We start from the raw sequence: 21,132 nt of genomic DNA on the forward strand, positions 1-21,132 counted from the left end.
GCTAATACTGCTGGCGGACCCCAAACAACACCACCCCCGGAGACGTCGATTCCGACTTGACTCCGGTTCAGGGCGATTCCGAGGCCCTCTTTGGCGACATCAACCTCGCCTCAAAATTGGTCTTGCGACCAAACCCTCCGTTCACCTTCAACGGCGATCGGAAACGCGGGCCGCGTTTCTCTATGCGGTCCGCACCTACGCCCGCCTTGCCCCTGAGGCCTTCGTGGTCAACGGAGAGGCGAGCGAGGAAAAGGCCGTCCGCTATGCCATGTCGTTTATGGCAGAAGGACCCGCTCAGCAATGGGCGGAGCGCCACGGAAGCAAAGCCCCGTTTCCGTTTCCGTCCTGGGGCTCGTTCGTTTCCGAGTTCCGACTCCGGTTCGTCGAGGAGAATGAGCAAGATCATGCTCTCTCCAAACTGGAGACTTCCGCCTATCACATGGGCACAAAGGATGTCTACCAGTACACCGACGACTTCGAGGACCTGATGGACCTCGCCGGATTCAAGACGCGTTGGTCAAGGTGACCAAGTTCCGCCACGGACTTGACCCCCTGATCAACAACGGAATCACGTCCTCGAACGACCCCCGGACCTCCGGGACTACCTTAGCTGGCGCACCCGGGCCTTCCGTCAATACGAGGCCCTGGTCCGGGCCAAGCTGATCAAGTCAGCCGCCCCCAAGACGCCTGGCGGTTTGATTCGGACTCCGTTTCCGGTCAACCGCATCCCGGCTCCGGCCCCTTTCCGCCCGGTGGCTCCGGTCGTGCCACCCGTGGCCCGCGCCCCGCTCCGGCGCCTCCAGCTCCCGTCCCCATGGAGTTGGATCGCACTAGGGCTCGGGGTGCCCCTCGTCGCGCCTGCTTCAGGTGCGGCGACCCAAACCATCTCGCCCGGGATTGCCCCTCCCCGCGGACGTCCGCTCAATGGACATCCTCGACGAGGTGATCCAACAACTCGGTGACGAGATGTTAGCGGAGTTGATCGCCCGCTACACGGACACAGCTGCCCTGCCGGAGACGGCAGCGGAGTCGATGGCCGGAGAGGATTTTGTCCCCGCGACGAGTGACTGGTGTGCCCTCGTTTGCGTCTATAAATCGTTTTGCCTCTTTGTATGATGAATGCAGTTCCTTGCCCTACAATGAGCCCGAAACGAAAGACACACCCTCTCCTGCCCCCGTCTCGACTCCGTCTCCGACTCCGCCCGCGACTCCGGTCATCGTCCTCCGCCGCCTCACTGCCTGGGAAAAGAAACTGCCCAAGCAGTACACCGTTGCCGCTGCCCCTGGGGCGAACTCCCTCCACCTCCCGTTAGAGCTCGAGTCCACCACCAGCGCTGAAGCTCTCACTCTCTGGGCTTGTCGACTGTGGTGCCACCTCCGACTTCATTGACACGAACTATGTTGCTCGGAATGGCATTCCGGTCCGCACCCTCGATCAGCCGATTCCGGTTTTCAATGTCGATGGCACCCCCAATGACGCTGGCTCCATCAAACAGATCGCGGACTTGGTCCTGCGCTACAAGGGCCATGCCGAACGAGTTCAGCTGGCCGTCACCCATCTTGGCAAGCAAGACCTCATCCTGGGGTATTCCTGGTTGCGGAAACATAACCCAGAGATCAATTGGGAAACCAAGGAGGTCAAGATGACACGGTGCCCCCGCAATTGCTCGACCTGCCGTGAGGAAGAGCGGGTCGAACGGACCGAGTTGCGGCGACTCCGGTCGCTCCAGAAGCGTCTCCGCTCCGGCCCGTTCCCCTCGGTTTGCGCCATGGACCTTTCTGGGTCTGATGACGGAGACGATTCCGTCTCCGGTGACGACTCCGGCCTGCCTGATCTGACGCCGGACTCCGACGACGACGATGACGATGGTCAGCTTGAAGATGGTGACCGCATCTTCTACACCTCGTTCCGCCCATCGGAGGAGATACGCGCTGGCAGTACTGTCTCGCAACGCCTGGCCGAAGCCTTCGCCAGGAACTCCGCCCCTCCGCCCTCCGAGATCCCGGACTGGGCTAAGGAGTTCCAGGACGTCTTCAACAAGGAGTCCTTCGACACGCTACCGGAGCGGAGAGCCTGGGACCACGCCATTGAACTCGTCCCCCGACGCTAAGCCCACCAACTGCAAGGTGTACCCCATCTCGCCCCTCGAGCAACGCGAGCTCGACGCGTTCATCGAGGAAGGGCTTTCGACCGGCCGGATTCGCCCCTCCAAGTCTCCGATGGCGTCTCCGGTCTTCTTCGTCAAGAAGAAGGACGGCGGACTCCGCTTTGTCCAAGACTACCGTGCTCTCAACGCGATGACTGTCAAAAACCGGTACCCCCTTCCGCTGATCAACGACCTCATCAACCGGCTCAAAGGCGCTCGTTACTTCACCAATCTCGACGTCCGTTGGGGCTTCAACAACGTCCGGATCAAGGAAGGTGACGAGTGGAAAGCGGCTTTCCGGACTAACCGAGGCCTGTTCGAGCCCTTGGTGATGTATTTCGGCCTGACAAACTCTCCCGCGACGTTCCAAACGATGATGAATGACATTTTCCAGGACCTCATCCTCTCCGGAGACGTCATGATCTACCTTGACGACATCCTGATCGCCCATTCCGACCTCCGGAAACACCGGCAGATCGTTCAGGAGGTCTTGCGGCGACTCCGAGAGCACAAGTTGTACCTCCGAGCGGAGAAGTGCGACTTTGAAAAATCGTCAATCGAGTACCTCGGAGTCATCATCTCCCACAACCACGTCGAAATGGACCCCGTCAAAGTCGCAGGCGTCTCCGCTTGGCCGACTCCGGAAAACAAGAAGGACATTCAGCAGTTCCTTGGGTTCGCTAATTTCTACCGCAGGTTCATTCGGGACTTCTCGACCCTCGCGCCCTCTCTTCGTGCTCACCAAGAAGGACCAGCAGTGGACTTGGGGCGACGCGGAGACCTCCGCGTTCCAAGCGATCAAGGACGCAGTCACCTCGGAACCGGTCCTGGCGATTCCGGACGACGCACGGCCTTTCCGACTTGAGGCGGACAGCTCTGATTATGCGACGGGGCGGTTCTTTCACAATCCGCCCCGGACGGGAAGTGGCACCCTGTAGCATTCTATTCCAAAAGCTTAAATGATGTCCAGCGCAACTACGAAATCCACGACAAGGAGATGCTCACGATCATCCGCGCACTCGAGGAGTATAGACACTTCCTCGAGGGCGCCGCGCATCCCGTCGAGATTTGGACTGACCATAAGAATCTGGAGTACTTCAGGAAGACGCAGCACCTCAACCGGAGACAGGCCCGCTGGTCCCTCTACCTCTCCCGGTTCGACTTCACGCTGCACCACAAGCCCGGCCGCGACATGGGCCGACCTGACGCCCTCTCTCGGAGACCAGACCACGGAATCGATTCCGACAACTCCGACGTCGTCCTTCTGCGGCCCGAACTCTTCCATGTCCCGCTCTCGAAGGCGTTTCCGTTTCCGGCCCTGGTTCTGAACTCCTTCGCGACATCCGCGATGCCCTCTCCGGTGAGCCTGACCTGGAGGAGCCCGTCGCACTAGCGGCCCGGCAACTCCTAAAGGTCCAAGGTCAAGCTCGAGGCCCCCGCTCCTCGCGCTCCGACGAGTGGGCTGTCTCCGGTGGTCTTCTTCACTTTCGTGGGAAGATTGTCGTACCTAAGGATAAGGACCTCCGGAGACGCATCATCGAGCTCTGCCACGACACTCAAGTTGCCGGACACGCGGGTCGCTTCAAGACCTTGGAGTTGGTCTCCCGGAACTACTGGTGGCCTCAGATGTCTCGCCATATTGGCCGGTACGTCGCGACCTGTGACTTGTGCTGTCGCACCAAGGCACTCCGGAGATTGCCCCACGGAGAGCTGCACCCCACGGAAACGCCCCCGGAACGCTGGCATACCGTCTCCGTCGACTTCATTGTCGAGCTCCCGAAGCCCATGGGTACGACCGATCATGGTCGTCGTTGACACCCCTCGGAAAGCGCCCACTTCTCGGAGTGTCATACGACGGTCGATGCGGTAGGGGCAGCCCGCCTCTACTACCGGAATGTCTGGCGGCACCATGGGACTCCGGAGAAGTACGTCTCCGACCGCGGCTCGCAGTTCATCGCGGACTTCACCCGAGAACTTTGGCGTCTAATCAGCATCAAGCCAGCCACGTCCACCGCGTACCACCCGCAGACAGACGGTCAAACAGAGCGCGTCAACCAGGAGCTGGAGCAGTACCTGCGGATCTTTACCAACTATCAGCAGGACGACTGGGATGAGCTGATTCCGGCCGCGGAGTTCGCCTACAACAACCACGTTCACTCCTCCACGCAACAAGTCCCCTTCATGACGGACCAGGGACGACTCCGCGCATGGGCTTCGAACCCGGAGTCCGTTCCGCTATGGAGTCCGTGAACGAGTTCCGCGACCGGATTGCCACTGGTGTTGCCGAAGCCAAGGCCGCGCTCACTAAGGCCAAAGAGGAGTACAAGCGCTACTACGACCGGAGACGCACTCCGTCTCCGGAGTTTAAGGTTGGCGACCGTGTTTGGCTGGATGCCTCTGACATCAGAACGACTCGCCCCTCGGAGAAGTTCTCCCACCGCCGCCTCGGACCATTCAAGATAGTCGCGGAGATCAGCAAAGGTGCCTACAAGCTCGACCTCCCTCCGCGCTACTCGAAGCTCCACCCGGTCTTCCCCGTCGTCAAGCTCGAGCTCGCCCAAGACGACCCCTTCGACGGACGCCCCGGCTACGACCAGCCCCCTCCGGACCTCGAGGACGGAGTCCCGGAGTGGGAAGTAGAGGAAATCCTGGACGCAAGGGTGAGGTATAAACGGCTGAATTACCGTCAGATGGAAAGGCTACGACGCGTCGCATGACCAGTGGGTCCGCTTCGACCGCGTCTTCGCCCCGGAGAAAATCGCGGAGTTCTATCGTAAGTACCCTGGCAAACCACGGCACATCGCCTCTGCAACCTTCGACTCGATTCCATTCCGGTCTATGCGTCGGGACGCCGCATTCAAAGGGGGGTGATGTCAGGGGAACCTCCCTTTCGGCCCCTCGGAGACGATTCCGATTCCGGTCCGACTCCGGCTCCGACTCCGGTGATCGCATCACCGCCTCCGTCAGGCGCATCGCCGCCCCCGCCTGGCGATCCCCCTGGGACCTGGCCTGCGACATGGCGCAGGCATACTGCACGGAGCAACGATCAACCTTGGCGCGTCAAGAGCGCAGTATATAGTTCCGCTACCTAGCAGGCGGACCCTTAGAGTTTCTTCTCTTTGGATCCTCCCCTGCTAGGTCAGCCTCACTTGTATTTGCTTACTTCTATTCACTCTTTGGATCCTCCCCTGCTAGGACCTTGATCTCAGGCCTCCCGGGGTTGCCCTTACACACTGAATGAAAGTTGACCATATAGTCAAAATACACAACTTTGATTTTGTGACAATATGTGACATCCTCTGATGATTCCCGTGTTGAGCTATGAAAATTTCCTTTTTGGGAGATTCAGCATACTTATTATTGGTTGTGACCCTGTATAAAAGCATGACACTGTTACTGAAACTACCAGCTTGTCACAGTTCGGGTCGGGCCGCCGGGCCACGAGGCCGCACGGGCCCGACCGGAGGCCGCACGGGCCCGACCGGGCCCGCATACCGACACACTCCTCGACGCTCCCCCATTCCTTCAGCCCCTTCCCTTCACCCCTGCGACCCTACGCAGCGCCCATCCGATCCATCCCTAATACCCTGGTGTATAAAACCCGTACTTACAAGATGTAGTCATTAGGCTAATATCGTCTATTCTCCGGGCGAATACCCATCTTTCGTGCTCCTCAGACCCTCTTGAAGCCGGACCCCCCGACACCCCAATACGGCCCGAGCCCGACGTTGACACAGCTCTAGTGTCTACTATGGAAAAGTTATTTTTTTTTTGGGACATTGAGTCACGAGTCACATAGTGTGACTTCGGGGGACTTGGTCTGGATAACCTGTGTTGTATTATTCACCTTTATTCACCCCCTACCTATTCGACTTAGCAGAAATTTGCCTTAGAGTTCAGAATTATTCACCTTCCTTTTCAGCAATTATTCACCACTTGGGAGTTCCTGCCAGCACTGCGAGTTATCAGTGGCAACCCGCTGGGTTACCACTGATAATGTACAGCTGGTTGCGGGAGCAACAGGTGTAATGGTCAGCGTGAGTTGAAGCATTTGAGGGGATGCTGGTCGGATGTGCTGCAGATGCACTCAGATGGTCCGAAGTGGGGGTTCCCCTGACAATGAGTGTAAAAGCAAGTCACACCTCTATTACATTGCCATCAATGCATTGGCTGTGCCCCTCTCTACATCAGGAAAAAAGTGGATCAATTGTAAGTGCTGTTAAATCAGATAATCATGATCTAGCTTGGTAAGCACTTATAGAGTACCACAAGTGCTTATAGTGCACTCCCCAGACTTTTAGTGACTTATATACCTTCTAAAAGCACTTTAGCTAGGTTATAATATACTCCTAATCATTTTGGAGAGAATATAACTGCAATATCATTCTTTTAATATATCTACAATTGAAATATCATCCTTTTTCTATACTTGTAAGTGTCTAACTTGAATATATATTATTTACAAAGGGTTGCAAGCCTACTGAAAAAACTTGTGATATGTCTGCAGATGATTCCATATTTTGATTTAAATTAAAGTGAAATATCATAGTTATCTGCAGCCTGTGCATCGCCAATGTCCTCCCCATCCTCAGGCCCTAAATCAGGCTCACCAGAGTCAGAGTCAGAGTCAGACTCACTGTCCCACTCTGAGTCTCTGTCAGAACCAGACTGTGCAGCCAAATCCTCCTCCTCCTTCTCCTCTTCAAGGTCTGAGTTGTCCAGCTCTGGTTCCAAGGGCTCATCCTGCCCCAGGACAGACCCCTCTGACTCAGTGTCAGTCAGAATCTCATTAACCTCACCATCAGACCACTCCTCAATCTCCATTTCAGCAGCATCTGGCTCAGGATCTGGAACAAAGACCTGATAGGAATGGCCCACGCCACCACCAAGATAGCGCATCAGCATGTCGCGATCAACAAAGCTATTGATGGGATCAGACCATAGTTGCCTAATTTGGTAATAACTCACAAGTTCACATAGTGGTAGAGCCAGTCTTGTCGACCATTAGGCCGGCCAAGTGATGGGATGTCGGAGTTGTCGATGAGCCCGCGCGCGAAGGCAGGGATAAGATGGGCTTCACGGATGACCTTGTCAGGGTTGACAAAAGCATATGCGGTATCGTCAAGCTCGGGAACAAACTCGAGGCGGTGAAGTCGTCGTCGTTTAAAACCACCGCGCCAAGATTTGTCTAGCCGGAAGCGGCGGACCCAGAGAAAGGTGACAGGAACAGCAGCTGAGACATAGCCACGGAGTTTATGTTGAACGTCACAATGGAAGATGCCAATGACACGGGAGTACTCGAAAGGGTGGTCATCACTGGTGTCCTCGGGCGATAGCGTCATAATATCAGCGTGGGTTCGTGAGTTCATAGAATCTTGTCCTCGACGCACATCGTAAGTCGTAAAGTTGACTCGGAGAATCTTATGAATATAGATGCGGTTGTTGACAATGAACAGGTTGTTGCGGTCATTGGCGGAATATTTGGATCCATCGCTTGAGTAGTCTGGATGCAGTATACGTGCCAGGAGATGATTTTTAAGGTCGTCGGAAGTTCTGTAAAGTTAGATCAGTAAGATCAAAGTGTTCCTGAGAACTGACCTTAATGGCTGGGTCACCAGTATTTTCATCCAGCCAGTTATCCAGAGTGAAATAAAAGTTACGACTTTGGGAAATATGATGAGGGAAATCGGGTGGCGTATACGGAAGAGATTCAGAGTCAGCAAAGCTCAGAGTAGTGCCAGTTGATTTGGCTCGCGCCTTGGCTGTGCCTCGTTTGCGCTTGGATGAAGTGTCAAGAGTTGCGATTGGAGGGGCAGCAGCAGCAGCCTGGACCTTGGTTTGAATGCGTAGTAGCTCAGCCTCACGACGCTCGAGATTAGAGATCTGAGTAACAGCACCATTCTTGCTGGTCCGGCTGTAAAAACCCTTGCCTCGCTTGTGTTCGAGTTCCCCCTGAAGTAGAGTCAGGTCAAGTATTAGAAACTGGTTAAACACGTACTGGTGCGGTCGAATATGAGTCAGTCGTTCCAAAGAAGGGGATTTCCAGTGGGTAGTAACCAATCAGGTGCATTTTGACAGTCGTGAGGTTAAACGCTTTGAACTGTGGGCTGGAATCAACGGTTGATGTCGGGGCCTTCCGTGCAGCCTTCTTGCGGCGGGCAGCCTCCTCCCGAGGAAGCTCCTTTGTGACAAAGTGTTTGCAGGTCGATTTCGCGAAACGGGCGGAGTTGATAGCCCAAGTCCTTTGTTGCCTCTCGGAGTCGCTCCAGTGTCGCATCCGTATGCATACGGCTTGGCTAGCGCATGAAAGTATGCCATACTGAACAACAGGTCTTGGATGACATCATTGTCACCATAGACATCATCGTCCAACAGGCCTTCAAATACAGGCATGGCACACTGGTAGTGATCAGCCACTAGAAGCATGGCCTAAGAGTAACGCACCTGCAATAAGTCCTCGTAGTCCCGGGCAGCAAGACGTTTCATTGCGGATGTGTTGTTCGTAAACCGCCCGAATTGTGTCTCGACCAAAGGCTGGCATCTGTCGATAGCGCCAGTTGAGGCTAGTGATAGCGTCACCAGCGTTGGCAACTAAGATGCGGATCAGATGGACAAAGGTCATTTTCCAGACACCCAGCTCCAGCTCATGCATAAGATCAGGAGCTAGCATCTGGAAGATGTCCCACGTGAAGGTGGACACATTACTGAAAGCATTCTGGAAAGCGGCTAAGTAACATGCCAGATATCAGAAGGCAGCATACCATGACGGGAACGTAGGATTCCGGTCCCAGGATGCGCTTGACAGCAGCTCCATACGGGGCCAGGTTCTTGTCGTATACCTTAGCCCGGGCACGTCGAACAAGGCCACGATGGCGATGGTCATCAACACGGTGGAGTTTGGCTTGTCGTTTATTGTCGTTGACAGTGCCCAGTTGATTGAATTGGTCAGCCGTCAGAAGACACCGTGGGCAGGGACAGCGGCTCAGACTGCATATTGTGGCCAGAAGAACCCTGTCAGTCATCAGTTAGGCTTACTCGTTTGTTGATCTCATACTTCTCGGGATAGTCGGCTGAGTATGTGAAGACGCGGAAGTAGAAGCGCCGCCAGATATTGTCAGGACAGAGAATTTCAATCCCATGCTCGCACGCCTCCATGAACTTGTCGTCGAGGATAAGCCGCCATATGGTGTGGAAAAGTTCCCGCCGACAGTGCGTAAGCATCTCCAAAGTTGGCGCTTCACCTGTTGTTGTCTTGAACCAGTCGAAGAAGTCATCAGCAAGCTGAAGCCGAAATTAGCAGTAACACGACGATGGGAAGCGAACACACCTTTGGCATATAAGCAATGTGATGGCAAGCTCGTGCTCGTGGTTTCCCCCGCACCCACTTTGACTGATTACCAAAGAACAGGTAAATCGGCCAGAGTGCTGCCGTCCCAAAGTTGGCGAGCTGCGTTGAGTCGGACCAGAACATCAGAGCCACTATACAGCGCTCCAATGTGCAGCCTGGCTCCCGTGGGCTACGCTGCAGCTCCTTGTAAGTGCGGATATAGGCATCGGATGAATAGATTTCGTCATAGACGCGCTGCGTTAGCCCATCGGTAACCGGCTGCCACCATTGGCGAAAGGGCGTGTAGTGGAAGAAGCGGGAGCTGGAATCGTGTCACGGTTCGGGTCGGGCCGTCCGGGCCGTAAGGCCGCACGGGCCCGAACGGGCCCCGCACGGGCCCGTATACCGTCGTCCTCCTGGACGCCCCCTCATTCTCCCAACCCCTTCCGTTCACCCCTACGACCCTACGCAGCGCCCATCCGATCCGCCCTGGGACCTGGCACCCATCCGATCCATCCCTAATACCGTAGCGTATAAAAGTCGTACTTACAAGATGTAGTCGCTAGGCTAATATCGTCTATTCTCCGGGCGAATACCCATCTCTCGTGCTCCTCAGACCCTTTCGACGTCGGACCCCCCGACGCCCCGATACGGCCCGAGCCCGACGCTGACAAATCGCTTAGAACAGTCTTCACCGTCTCGGTCAGGCTGCGCAAGCGGAGCCCTTCGATCGTGTACTTGAGCGGACCCTTCATCCCTTTTCGTGGGTCGGGAACGTCTATTTCGACACTTGCAGATTGCCATCCATCCTTGACCTCGCTTTCAGTTCCCCCCGAATCTATCCCTTCCCCCCGGAGATAGTTGTCGAATCGTTTGGTTTGAGCTTTAATGTCGAATGACATAAGATCAGCAACATTGAAGAGCGGGGACTTGAGATAGTCCAGCAAACGCGCACATTCTCCAATGCTCTTCATCGCTGAGCCTGTCCACATCCAGTTCATGAGACCCCAGACTGTGAAGTTGCCAAAAGGCCCATACGATGCTGATTGGCCCACAGCCGCTAAAGCATCTGCAGGCGCGGCCAGCGGTGACAGTCGAGAGTCTCCTGTGGCTGGAAAGGACTCCACGGAGGCGGTCGGGACATCAGATTGATCAGCGAGTGAGGTATTGCCGTCAGGGTTATGAGAGGGAGTGCATGGGTACTCGCGGAAAAGACCAAAGCCATTTCGCGATGTGTTTCTAGCCTCCCACTGAAATGGCACCAACTGATCAGGCTCCTCGAGCTCGTCATCTCGATCGGGCGGAGGTGGCGGAGGTTCGGGCAACTGCGCAAGAATTTTCCATGTTGGGCGTCGATTTCGTACGGGTCGCAAAGGAGATGGTGGAGGGAGTGGAGGATCTGACTCTGGCTCAAGATGTGTTTGTGGGTGGGCCATATCGGTGTCATCAGGTTCCGACATCACAGCAGTGTTGTCGTCGAAGGTTGCAAGAGAGTCAGAGGTAGCAGCGTAGGGGCCACTAGCAGTTGAAGACTATAAATTGATTATAAGCTCCTGCGGTCATGTACAACAAGACAGACCAACCTGAGCAACAAGAATCTCCGCATCTCCTATCGCGACAGTGGTCGCTAGCCCAAGTTCCCGTTTTCGACGTTTCTTCTCTTGATGAGCTCTGAGTGCAGCATCGAGGGAGCTGTCAAAAGCGAGCGAGCTCGAATGACCCATCCGGCTCTGGTGATTTGCTAGCTTCTTCTCGGCTTGCGCATCCTTCGCATCCACCCACCAAAAACATGGACCATCGGGTTGACACTGAAGCTTTGACAACATGAGAAGGGCGACAACGAAAAAGCAGCTCGCGATATGCATGCCCGCAGGTGCAGGCTTGTCGATGGTGGTCGGGTCTGAGATAGATCGAAACAGGGGGAAAGGGGCAGTGAATGAATTTGTCGTCAAATCTACACCAAGGCATATTCTAACATTGGTCCATCGAAGTCTTCATTGTCTTCAGATGTCTCATCCGTCAGATATGTAGAATCGGCAGACGGGAGCTCCGACGGAGAAAGGTGAAACTATGCGGAGTTAATATCGATGAGTGGAGAACAAAACACTTACCCTTTGCGCCCAAATGACAAGATTACGAGCCTAATTCACATCAGCTCATCGAAGACGAAAGGAAAACACAATGACGCACAATCGCAGCATTGGGTAAACACGTCGATAGCAGCCAACAGCGACCAATGGCGAAGTTCCTTGAGACAACCCGGATATGCGTCACCAATGACTTCGAACACCACCAAGGCTTCGGAGAGTTCTCTCGTGGGTCCCATCGTCGAAATATGGCGCGCGGACTGACCGAGCCCGAAATAACGGGCGCTTGAATGCCTCCCAGAGAGAATTGAATCATTTGGAAGTAGACATCCATGCTCTACCAGAAGTTATAGCAAACAACAAGACGGCAGCAGTACTACTCACTGGATTGTACCCCCAGGATATTTCCTGTAGCGCTTGTGTGGTAGAAAGTTCGCGCGAAAAGTCGTAGAGTTTGACCAGCGTATTTGTTGGCTCGGGAGGTAGATACTTGTGGGCTGGCCCGGGGTTGTAGCGCAGTTCTTCGCCTGCTGTTGACAGCGGTGAGCTGCCGCTACCCAGCAGAGTTCTGCCTGAATAGACAGTAGAGAGGCGGGGTTGGATATCATGATGGTTTGGCTGTGTTGTCGTATTAGTAGACGAAGAAAATCAGCAGACGAGACAAAACTGACCGTTGAGGGTTGTACCACCGTGTGGCCGGCCCCGACATCGGTAGCAAAAGATCTAGATTGAGTAGGGGACTCAGTATCCGACTCGTATACTTCCATGGCCCATCGTAGCCGCCAAAATGGGTCGCGAGTTGCCGACGAAGGTCGGGGACATCTGCTTCAGGGACGGGACTTCTTGCGAGCGCTCGTAGGATTCTTGCCTCGAACTCTGGCGAGAGCTCTGGCGAGGCCATAGCTGGCAAAACCTCGGCCAAGCCCGACGGAGGCAAATTTTGCATCAGCACCACATGGGTGGTGCACAATGCCCAGCCCAGAGTGGATCGCTGAGTACCGTTGGCCGTAGAGTTGTGTCGCCCATCGTGCGAGAGATGAAGTCGAGGGGTTGTCTTGTTTGTTGTGGAGTTGAGGACTGGGACTTGTGGCAGAGGGAGGAGGAGCGGCGGAAGAGCGCGCGCCTTATCGATGGCGCGTTATCGATAAGGCGCGCGCAGGTGACTAGAGCAAATGTTTCAGCAGGGAAAATTGTATAAGACGGTGGGACGCACCGGTAGAATGGCCATCGTTCCTTTTGCTCCTTCGCCCATGCCCCCACTGAGTGACCAAACTAACACCATATCCTCCCAGGGCGCCATCCGGCATGTATTGGAGCAGCTGACAGGCTCCAAAGTCGGTGTCAGGACGCGTCGCAGGTGGGTGGTATTTCGCATCGTCGTTGTTACTGACTGAAAGTTGGCAGCGTGCCAGATTCAGATGACCCAGATGATCCGGCACCCAGTGCCGGCACAGCTTCCACGGACCCTGCTTCCGACGGCCATGGCAGCCTGAAGTGGTTTGGGTGCAACGCCGGCCGCAACTTTGGGCCCACTCTCAAACTTCTTCCCTGCTTCAGCCGCCAGCTGGTTCGCCTTGCACGCGACGAAGACGACCCCGCGCCAGTTGAAGACCCCAAGATGTGAGTGGCTAGCTTTTGTGATCAAGCTGACTCTGTACAGTGTCGCGCTCGACAAGCGGGTGTGGGATTACTTCAAAGCACGTATTGCTCACTTTGAGGACGACCAAATCGCCATCGGCGGTGACGGCAACCTCCGCAAGGCATATTGCGCCGAGGTGCGTGGTCATCTCAGTGTAGTTCACAGCTGACAACTCTCCAGTTGCATGCGGGCATGCGGGGTTCACGAGCGGACGATGCTCGTGTCCTCCGTGTCAATATCATCGAGCTACTCAAGATTTTGTACAAAGACGAGGCCGACCGCGAGTCTCTGGCTACGCTAACTCCCAGCATCAAAGTCGACCGCGGCTCACCTGTGGATTCCGCATATCCTCTCTAATTAGAATGACCATTACCCCCCACTGGTCATTCTAATTAGAGAGGATGGCTCTGAAACCCTACGCTGTGATAAATACTCCAATAAAGCTGCTATAAAGTGCATAAATCCCAAGCTCTAAGGTAACTTAGGCTTATTAGTTAGCATAAGACTCGGACTTGAACTGGTATGTGACGTCACAAAGTGGTTTGTTAGTCGTTATACTACAAGTATATCATGCTATGAATGAGGTTGAATAATTGAACCCCTGGTGACTTGTGTTCATTTCAGCGCCTGAGTCACGCTGTTATACAAGGTCACATAGTGTGACAAATTTCCAAAAAAGGAAATTTTCACCATTTGACAGTACAATCATCCGAGAATGTCACAGATCGTCACAAAACCAAAGTTGTATGTTTTGTTTATACGAACAACTTTCATTAAGTAACCTATAGTCACAGGTGAATGGTTATGCCAGAATAAGCCAATCACTTACTGATCTACAACTGATGAGCCTCTATCTCTATAACTACTTGGGGTAAATGCATGATTCAAATACTACTAGGAAGGATTTCAGCAGTACCATACATTGACCAGAATATGTGATCACTATCATACTATATCATCACTGGATTCACTCTTCACTCATAACAAAGGGAATATCTGATACTCCAACCAATGCAGTAGGTAATATATATATTCAGATACTTCGAACTAGACCTCTAGTATTTCAGTTTCAAATCCTAAGTGAATGAGATACTAAGAATGCAATGTATCCACTTATCAGCGGTATTTGATCTCCATCAACCCTGAAAGATAACCATGGATCTCTAGCTAGCCTGGGTGGATAAAGCTGGGAGGGAGCTCATTTGAAAGGTATACCTTTCTGCTATTATCTTCCCTCATCTACCCCCTCATCTGGTCCCACCACATCAATCTATTGACTGCCAAGTATGACTGAATACTGAGTTGAGGAGCATCTTGCTGATATCTTAGGATTACATACATGGAATTTCATGATCCAAGTTAATATAGTGACGTACAACAGTCTACTATAGTCTCACTTCTTTGTGACTAGAAAGCCAATGCTAGGGTCAGTTAATTCATGGAGACATCAGGTACTATATAACCCAGGATGGAGATATGCTAGAGGGGTAGGGGCACCACTTTCTGGGAGGTAGACCATACCCCTACTAGTAGATATACTTAGATTTCTCAGACTTACAAGGGTCATGCCATGGTGAGCTCATCATTTTGGGGATAGATAACACTGATAATAGTACTGTAAGAGATCCAGATTAGCTATGGGGTCGATTTAAATGCTAGACGGGCTCATTTGAAGGTCTATACCATTCTACATTCAAGTCTTGGATCATACTTGAAATTATTTTCTGACCAGTTGTAATAGCGAAGACACTCTCTTTTGCTCTATGTGTACCTACCCTCTATTCAGCTACCTTTAGTGACACATGGCAGAACCACAACTGATTATGGTTCAGGGTCCTAGTAGACATCCAAATATCCTCATACACCCACCTTAAGGTCCAACACTCAGTTTATAGACCTCACTATTCATGTAAACCAGTACTGCATGTGCATATCTTAGAATGTTCACCCCAATTTATCCTCCAAGAATATGCAGAGATTAATCCAAGTATGCTGGTAGGTGTATACACCTCATTTGCCAAGTTTTATATATTTGATCTATAATCAACTACCAGATCATAGCTGTATAGCCAATATGATGTGGAATATGGTTGAGGGCAATATTGGAGAATAACAGCATATTACATGTATATAAGATGGTGTGAGAGATGTCATGTCATCAGAGGACCCCTCTGTATACTTCCTACCTTTAATCCATGAGGGGTCCTTTGTCTCTGAGTGAGTTATTGGGAGATTCACACAATAGGATACATGCCATATATACAAACATACAGGATGTCTAAAAATAGATGGGTTTCTCAGAGTTATGATAGATATTTATTAGTCTATAACACAATTTACATCATGATTATCCATGCATTCCTCACCCAGATATCAAGTCATCAGTGTGCTTGATCAAATTTGAAGCAGAAAAGCTATAGAAAAGGGGTATAAAAGTATATTCTAAAGGTATGAGACCATATTCACATCAGATCATATCAAGACAATATGACTAACTGCCTATTAGTAAAACAATCATCTGAATCTCTGAAGAACTGGTGGAGATATGGCTAGATCAAAATGTGTGATGGATAATCACTGTTAGGTAGTGTTAATACACAAATAAGATTGAATTGATAAGAATATAGACCTTACCATTCAGGTATCCTTAGAAGTCCTTCAATCAGCTGTGTAACCTGTCTAGTTATTAAGATATCATCTCATCAGTTATATATCAGCTAGTGATTGGCTTATGCTGGTATAACCATTCAGCTGTGACTATAGCTTACTTAATGAAAGTTGTTTGTGTAGACAAAATATACAACTTTGGTTTTGTGACGATCTGTGACATTCTCTGATGACTGTACTGTCAAATGGTGAAAATTTCCTTTTTTGGAAATTTGTCACACTATGTGACCTTGTATAACAGCGTGACTCAGGCGCTGAAATGAACACAAGTCACTAGGGGTTCAATTATTCAACATCATTCATAGCATGATATACTTGTAGTATAACGACTAACAAACCACTTTGTGACGTCACATACCAGTTCAAGTCCGAGTCTTATGCTAACTAATAAGCCTAAGTTACCTTAGAGCTTGGGATTTATGCACTTTATAGCAGCTTTATTGGAGTATTTATCACAGCGTAGGGTTTCAGAGCCATCCTCTCTAATTAGAATGACCAGTGGGGGGTAATGGTCATTCTAATTAGAGAGGATATGCGGAATCCACAGGTGCCGCGGCTTTGTCAACGATGTAACAGGACGTCTGTTGTGTCCCGCTAAACTCAGCCCAGACTCTCAGTATGCCCCGGCTAACATCCTGGTTGAGCTAATATTGTCATCAGAGGGATAACGAAATCAGTGGGAGTGGGACTGGTCAAGTCCGCATCACTCCCACTGATCAGGCCCAGTCCCACTGATCAGGCTCGCTTACCATCTGATCAGTGGGATTGATGCCTTTGGCCTTGACACCGCGTGACGCCGGAGATCAAGCAAAGCGCTGCGCAGCAGGCCTCCGCGGCGAGCGGCAGCCCGCGGCAGCGTGGGGTCCGGGGCGAAGCCCTTGGTCGGGGACCGGGGTGGAAAACCCCAACCCAGTGTGGAACCAGATGGTTGAACCCGGGAACGGCGGAAAAGGGGAAGAAGGGGGGGACAATGCTCCGCGCAGCGGGCCCCGCGGCGAGCGAAGCCCCCGGCAGGGTGGGTCCAGGGCAAGGCCCTGGTCGGGGTCCGGGGTGGAAAACCCCGGCCGCCGCCGCCGCAACTGGTAGACCCGCGACAATCCCGTTGATCAGTGGGACTCGTGCATGTGTCACATTTGACTGCACGAATCCCACTGATGGGACATGAATCAGTGGGACTGGGCAGGATCAGTGGGATTGGCCCAGTCCCAGTCCCACTGATTTCGTATACACTCTTGTCATCAGCACCCTCAACAACATCCGCGAAGGCAACACAGACGTTGAAGCCACAGACTTCCCATGGCTCGTTTACCCATTCGAGCACGTTTACGATGCGGGTGACATCGAGGCCGGATTCATGGAGAATCCTTTGCTCTATATGGTATAATTCTCTTCTCATATTTCCAACACCGACAACTTCAAAGGCTGCGCGCGTCATCTACCTAGGATTACAAGCTGCCACAGGCGAGCGACAAGAATCCCGCAGGGGCTGGGAACGCTGCGCTCAACGGAATCACCGCGCTCAACGGCCGCGAGATAGCTTATGTTGCTCTGCAGGTAAGACTCATTCTAGTCATTCATGTCGCAGTTGCTCAGTTTTTTAGGTTCGCTTTGCCCTGTCTTCTGCGGAGAAATGGAGTGCCATGGATGGTCTCTTCGACTACAGAGTGTTTTACACAAACCTCTGCAACATCCTCGACGATCCTGCCAGCCAAGATATCACCGACAAGTTTAATAGGTGTGTTTATTGTCTACTGTAGCATTTTATTCAGTTCGTATGTCACGTGTCACAGTAGCTATAAAATTCGAAATTTTTCGTATGTCACACCATTTTGCTCAAAATCCTCTCCCAAAAAGGCAATTTATGACATTTCCGGGCGCCTCCGGCGCCAAGAGTTTCCTAATTAGGAAATAATTCGAATTGATATTTTCGTATTGAATGTCACACCACTTTTGGCATTCGAATTGAATAAAATACAACAGTATCTATCTATTAGTCTCTAATTTCTCTTGTGTAGTGCCCTGTTTGGCGAACGGCACGTCAGCCCGAGTGCGCCGCCGTGGACGAGAACATTGGACCCAGCGACTACGAGCTGCTGCAGCAGCAGCGTGCGGCCAAACGTGCCCGGTTGGCAGCCGAATCGACGGGTGGGGGTGCCGCAGGGCCGGGGCCGGGGCCGGGGCCGGGAGCAGAAGGAGCAGGGGTGGGGGGCAAGTGCAGGAGCAGGGGCGACAGCGTAAAATAACCTGCGGGATCGTGTTCGAGTGTATGCATGTGTGTGTTACTACAATCAATTTTCTATGTACAAACCCCAAGCTACTAGTGAAAGCAAGCAAAGCAATGACTGATATTATCTGTCCCAGCTCCATATACAAACTACAATATTGCTTGTCCTGTCTACAAGTAGTGTAAGAGTGGAGGTATATTATATGTGCTTTTGAATAGTTATAAACCCGAATATAGATGTTAGTTTACACAAGTATTGTAGATCTCATAAGCATTGCAGTACACTTATAGACCTTGAGGTGGGTTACAAGCACATTTTATTATCTATAATCCAGTTGCCAGTTTACCTGCATTATGGGCAGTTGTATTCACATGTTACAGTTTATATGCAGTGGTAATTACTTCCCGTTTTTCCTGATGTATGATTATTATTATATTAAGAATGCCATCCTGCTCTTACAGGCAGGGACCATAATGCCAAAGTTTCACATCTTTCTCTCTCTCTCTCTTCCTCAACTGAGTGCTTACTAATCATTTCAAATTATCATGCCTCAAGTCCTCACTGCAAAAGAAGTTATAAGGAATCCCCTATTTCAACAGACTAGTTATACTAAGCATGCCATCGTGCTCTCACTGGTAAAGACCATAATGCTAAAGCTTTCCATCTTTTTTTCTCCTCTTCAGTGACGACCAACCCACGGGATGATCTTGCCTCATAACTATCAAGGCTCCATGCCCTTTCCTCTGCTTCAGCTGAAATCTTGCCAAATGGATACTGGTGGGCCATATTGTCAGTCCAACCTTCTTCTGCAGGAGGCCGAATATAATAATCATCCAGATTGCAAACAAGACATGAGCTCCAGTTCTTTGGCCAGTCCTTTGGCCGTTCTTTAACTAGGGAAAGATGAATTTTTAAGGAAGCCTCACAAGTGGGAGTACATACTTCGAGCATTTTGTGCACTATATACCTTCTGTTGACAGATCACACAGCGCTCATGAGTTGCAGGTCGGGCTTCTGCAATCACACTGAGACGGCGAATGTCTGATGAGAGTGATATTTCTTCTCGGTGATATCCAGGACAATGATGAAGTTCAGATCCAGTCAAGATACGCTCATGGTACCAGAATTGAAACATATATGGATATGTTCTATACTCTTGGCCTGACCTGGTTAACTCTTCCAGAACTGAGATCTGGTAAATTAGATATTGCCTAATTGAGTCCATTGTGTGATTTGCAGCAGTTGGCTGCCAATCAATTGTACGTCGCAGTCCTGATCGTGGTAGGATATAGCTGAGAGGCTTGGAAAGATGATAACTAGGTTGCTCATGACGGAAATATGTAACAAAGGATGCAAACTTCCAGGGATGTTTTGCCACTTGATCATCTGTGGTTACATCAGAATCACATGTTGAAAATTTTTCATTACCAAACTCACGATACAGGGCCCTGTTTGCTTCACGAAACACCTGTTATGTTAATTGAAATTGTTCAAAATAACTAGAAGAGGACACACTCTTTGGAGAATATCATCATACAGAAAGACATCGAGCTTACGGCTAGTAATATAAAGTCTTCGCCTGTGCCAGAGCTTATGGAGATCAGTGGCTCCTGTCGTGAGTGCTAATCGAATTGTGCCATGACTATCAATCAGGATATCTATGTTCTGATGGTGTGATAAGTTTTATGTCATCCTACCCTAAATGAACTTACTGCAGGACACAAATCATTTGAGATATAAGGCCTTGTGCTGAAGTAGGCAACTGCAGACTACCACTGTGTTAGATATATCATGATGAAACTGTGTATGAGGTTATAACTACTGCAATATCATGAGCCTGTGGCAGTCAAACAAGGATCTGTGTGTAGATACTAAAGCCCTACCATACGACAGGATAATATCAAAACCTCCATCAGGTCACCGCGGAGGAATGAAGCAACCTTGTGAGCTGCATTCATTCTAATATCTAGTAGTGCAAATGATCAGGTATAAATATAAGAATTGATGGACCTACCACCTTGGTAGACAGCAAATGTGTCCGGAGATCGTTTCGGAGAGGTGCCAATAATTTTTAGATGGTTGGAATGTCTGTGCAGACATTAGGAGAATATCTCAATATAAAAATGCAACGCACAACACTCCCAAGTTGAATTGTACATCGCGGTTCAGTCGCTGTCAAATTGTTAAGCCACGAGGTTCTGCTGTGCCTTGCCCATACCTTGACCGCATCCGGGCCGTCATAAACTCTCACCACACCAGCTCGTCCATCGACCTTCGCCCAATGCAGCCGGGTGCGCTTGCGAACAGTGATTTCCTTTAATAGCTCGACTCTTGACGCGTCCACTTCCTGATGGGCAAGTGTTAACAATACAGCCACGTGAAGTTCCAGAAGGAAGTACCTCGAGGTGGGACTTCTTGTCTACAACAGGTCAGCTATTGTGCCGGGCACGGAAACGAGAATACGTACCAATTTTCGGCTCCCGTGCCCGGACTGAGAAGAAACGGCGATTGTCGACGATCAGCGTGCTGCTGGCTACCGTGACATTAGAACTCTTGGAGAAGAACGAGCCCTTCAGGCCCCAACGGCCGCTCAACGCTAGTTAGCGCAATCCGGCGGCATCCGCACAATCGACGTACAGGAAGGACCGCCGAACGGCGGTTTGAGTTGGACCCTTTGGCTCCGAAGACGTATCGGCGGGATCGCTGGAGGGAGAGGGCATCGCGCAGACGGGTCGATGGGGGAGAGGGCAAAGAATGCGAGGCGGTGCCGGCACGGAGACCAGGTGATACCGCTATGAGAAGTCTCCTGCATCATCGCACGGACAACGAGGCGCGTCCACAAGCACTGCCGTCAGCCGATCTCGTCAAACCTGCTGTGGAGTCGGCCAATCGGCGGAGAGAAGGTTTGCAGGCTGTCAGAAGACGGAGGGACGACGTTTTGTCAGTAGTTGCATATAGCCGCGATATCGCAGTAGTTCACGGTCGAAACACGTCATCGACATGTTGAGCTGCTTAGCCACACTAACGACAGCTGACTGAG

General features: G+C 51.5%; 3 protein-coding genes across 3 annotated transcripts; all 3 read right to left on the minus strand.

Moving 5' to 3' along the window:
- Positions 1-6,677: 6,677 nt before the first annotated feature.
- On the minus strand, positions 6,678-7,516 carry MIND_01232700 (uncharacterized protein; the record flags this gene model as incomplete). The annotated part of the gene is made up of 2 exons (XM_037368825.1): positions 6,678-7,068; positions 7,116-7,516. 2 exons carry the CDS (start codon positions 7,514-7,516, stop codon positions 6,678-6,680), a joined length of 792 nt encoding a protein of 263 aa, XP_037214793.1.
- A 166-nt stretch (positions 7,517-7,682) lies between these two features.
- MIND_01232800 (uncharacterized protein) lies at positions 7,683-11,300 on the minus strand (the record flags this gene model as incomplete). Its single annotated transcript, XM_037368826.1, has 11 exons — positions 7,683-7,700; positions 7,746-8,099; positions 8,146-8,389; positions 8,437-8,546; positions 8,592-8,738; positions 8,779-8,862; positions 8,909-9,158; positions 9,202-9,428; positions 9,475-9,796; positions 10,147-11,006; positions 11,058-11,300. The coding sequence occupies 11 exons, from the start codon at positions 11,298-11,300 to the stop codon at positions 7,683-7,685; spliced, it is 2,859 nt and encodes a 952-aa protein (XP_037214794.1).
- Positions 11,301-19,881: 8,581 nt separating this feature from the next.
- MIND_01232900 (uncharacterized protein) lies at positions 19,882-20,812 on the minus strand (the record flags this gene model as incomplete). The annotated part of the gene is made up of 8 exons (XM_037368827.1): positions 19,882-19,929; positions 19,976-20,058; positions 20,107-20,180; positions 20,227-20,264; positions 20,311-20,439; positions 20,492-20,511; positions 20,560-20,681; positions 20,730-20,812. The coding sequence occupies 8 exons, from the start codon at positions 20,810-20,812 to the stop codon at positions 19,882-19,884; spliced, it is 597 nt and encodes a 198-aa protein (XP_037214795.1).
- Positions 20,813-21,132: the final 320 nt, after the last annotated feature.

The sequence above is a fragment of the Mycena indigotica genome (assembly GCF_014461135.1).
Source record: "Mycena indigotica strain 171206Taipei chromosome Unknown Mind.scaff0012, whole genome shotgun sequence".
Classification (NCBI taxonomy): Eukaryota; Fungi; Basidiomycota; class Agaricomycetes; order Agaricales; family Mycenaceae; genus Mycena; species Mycena indigotica.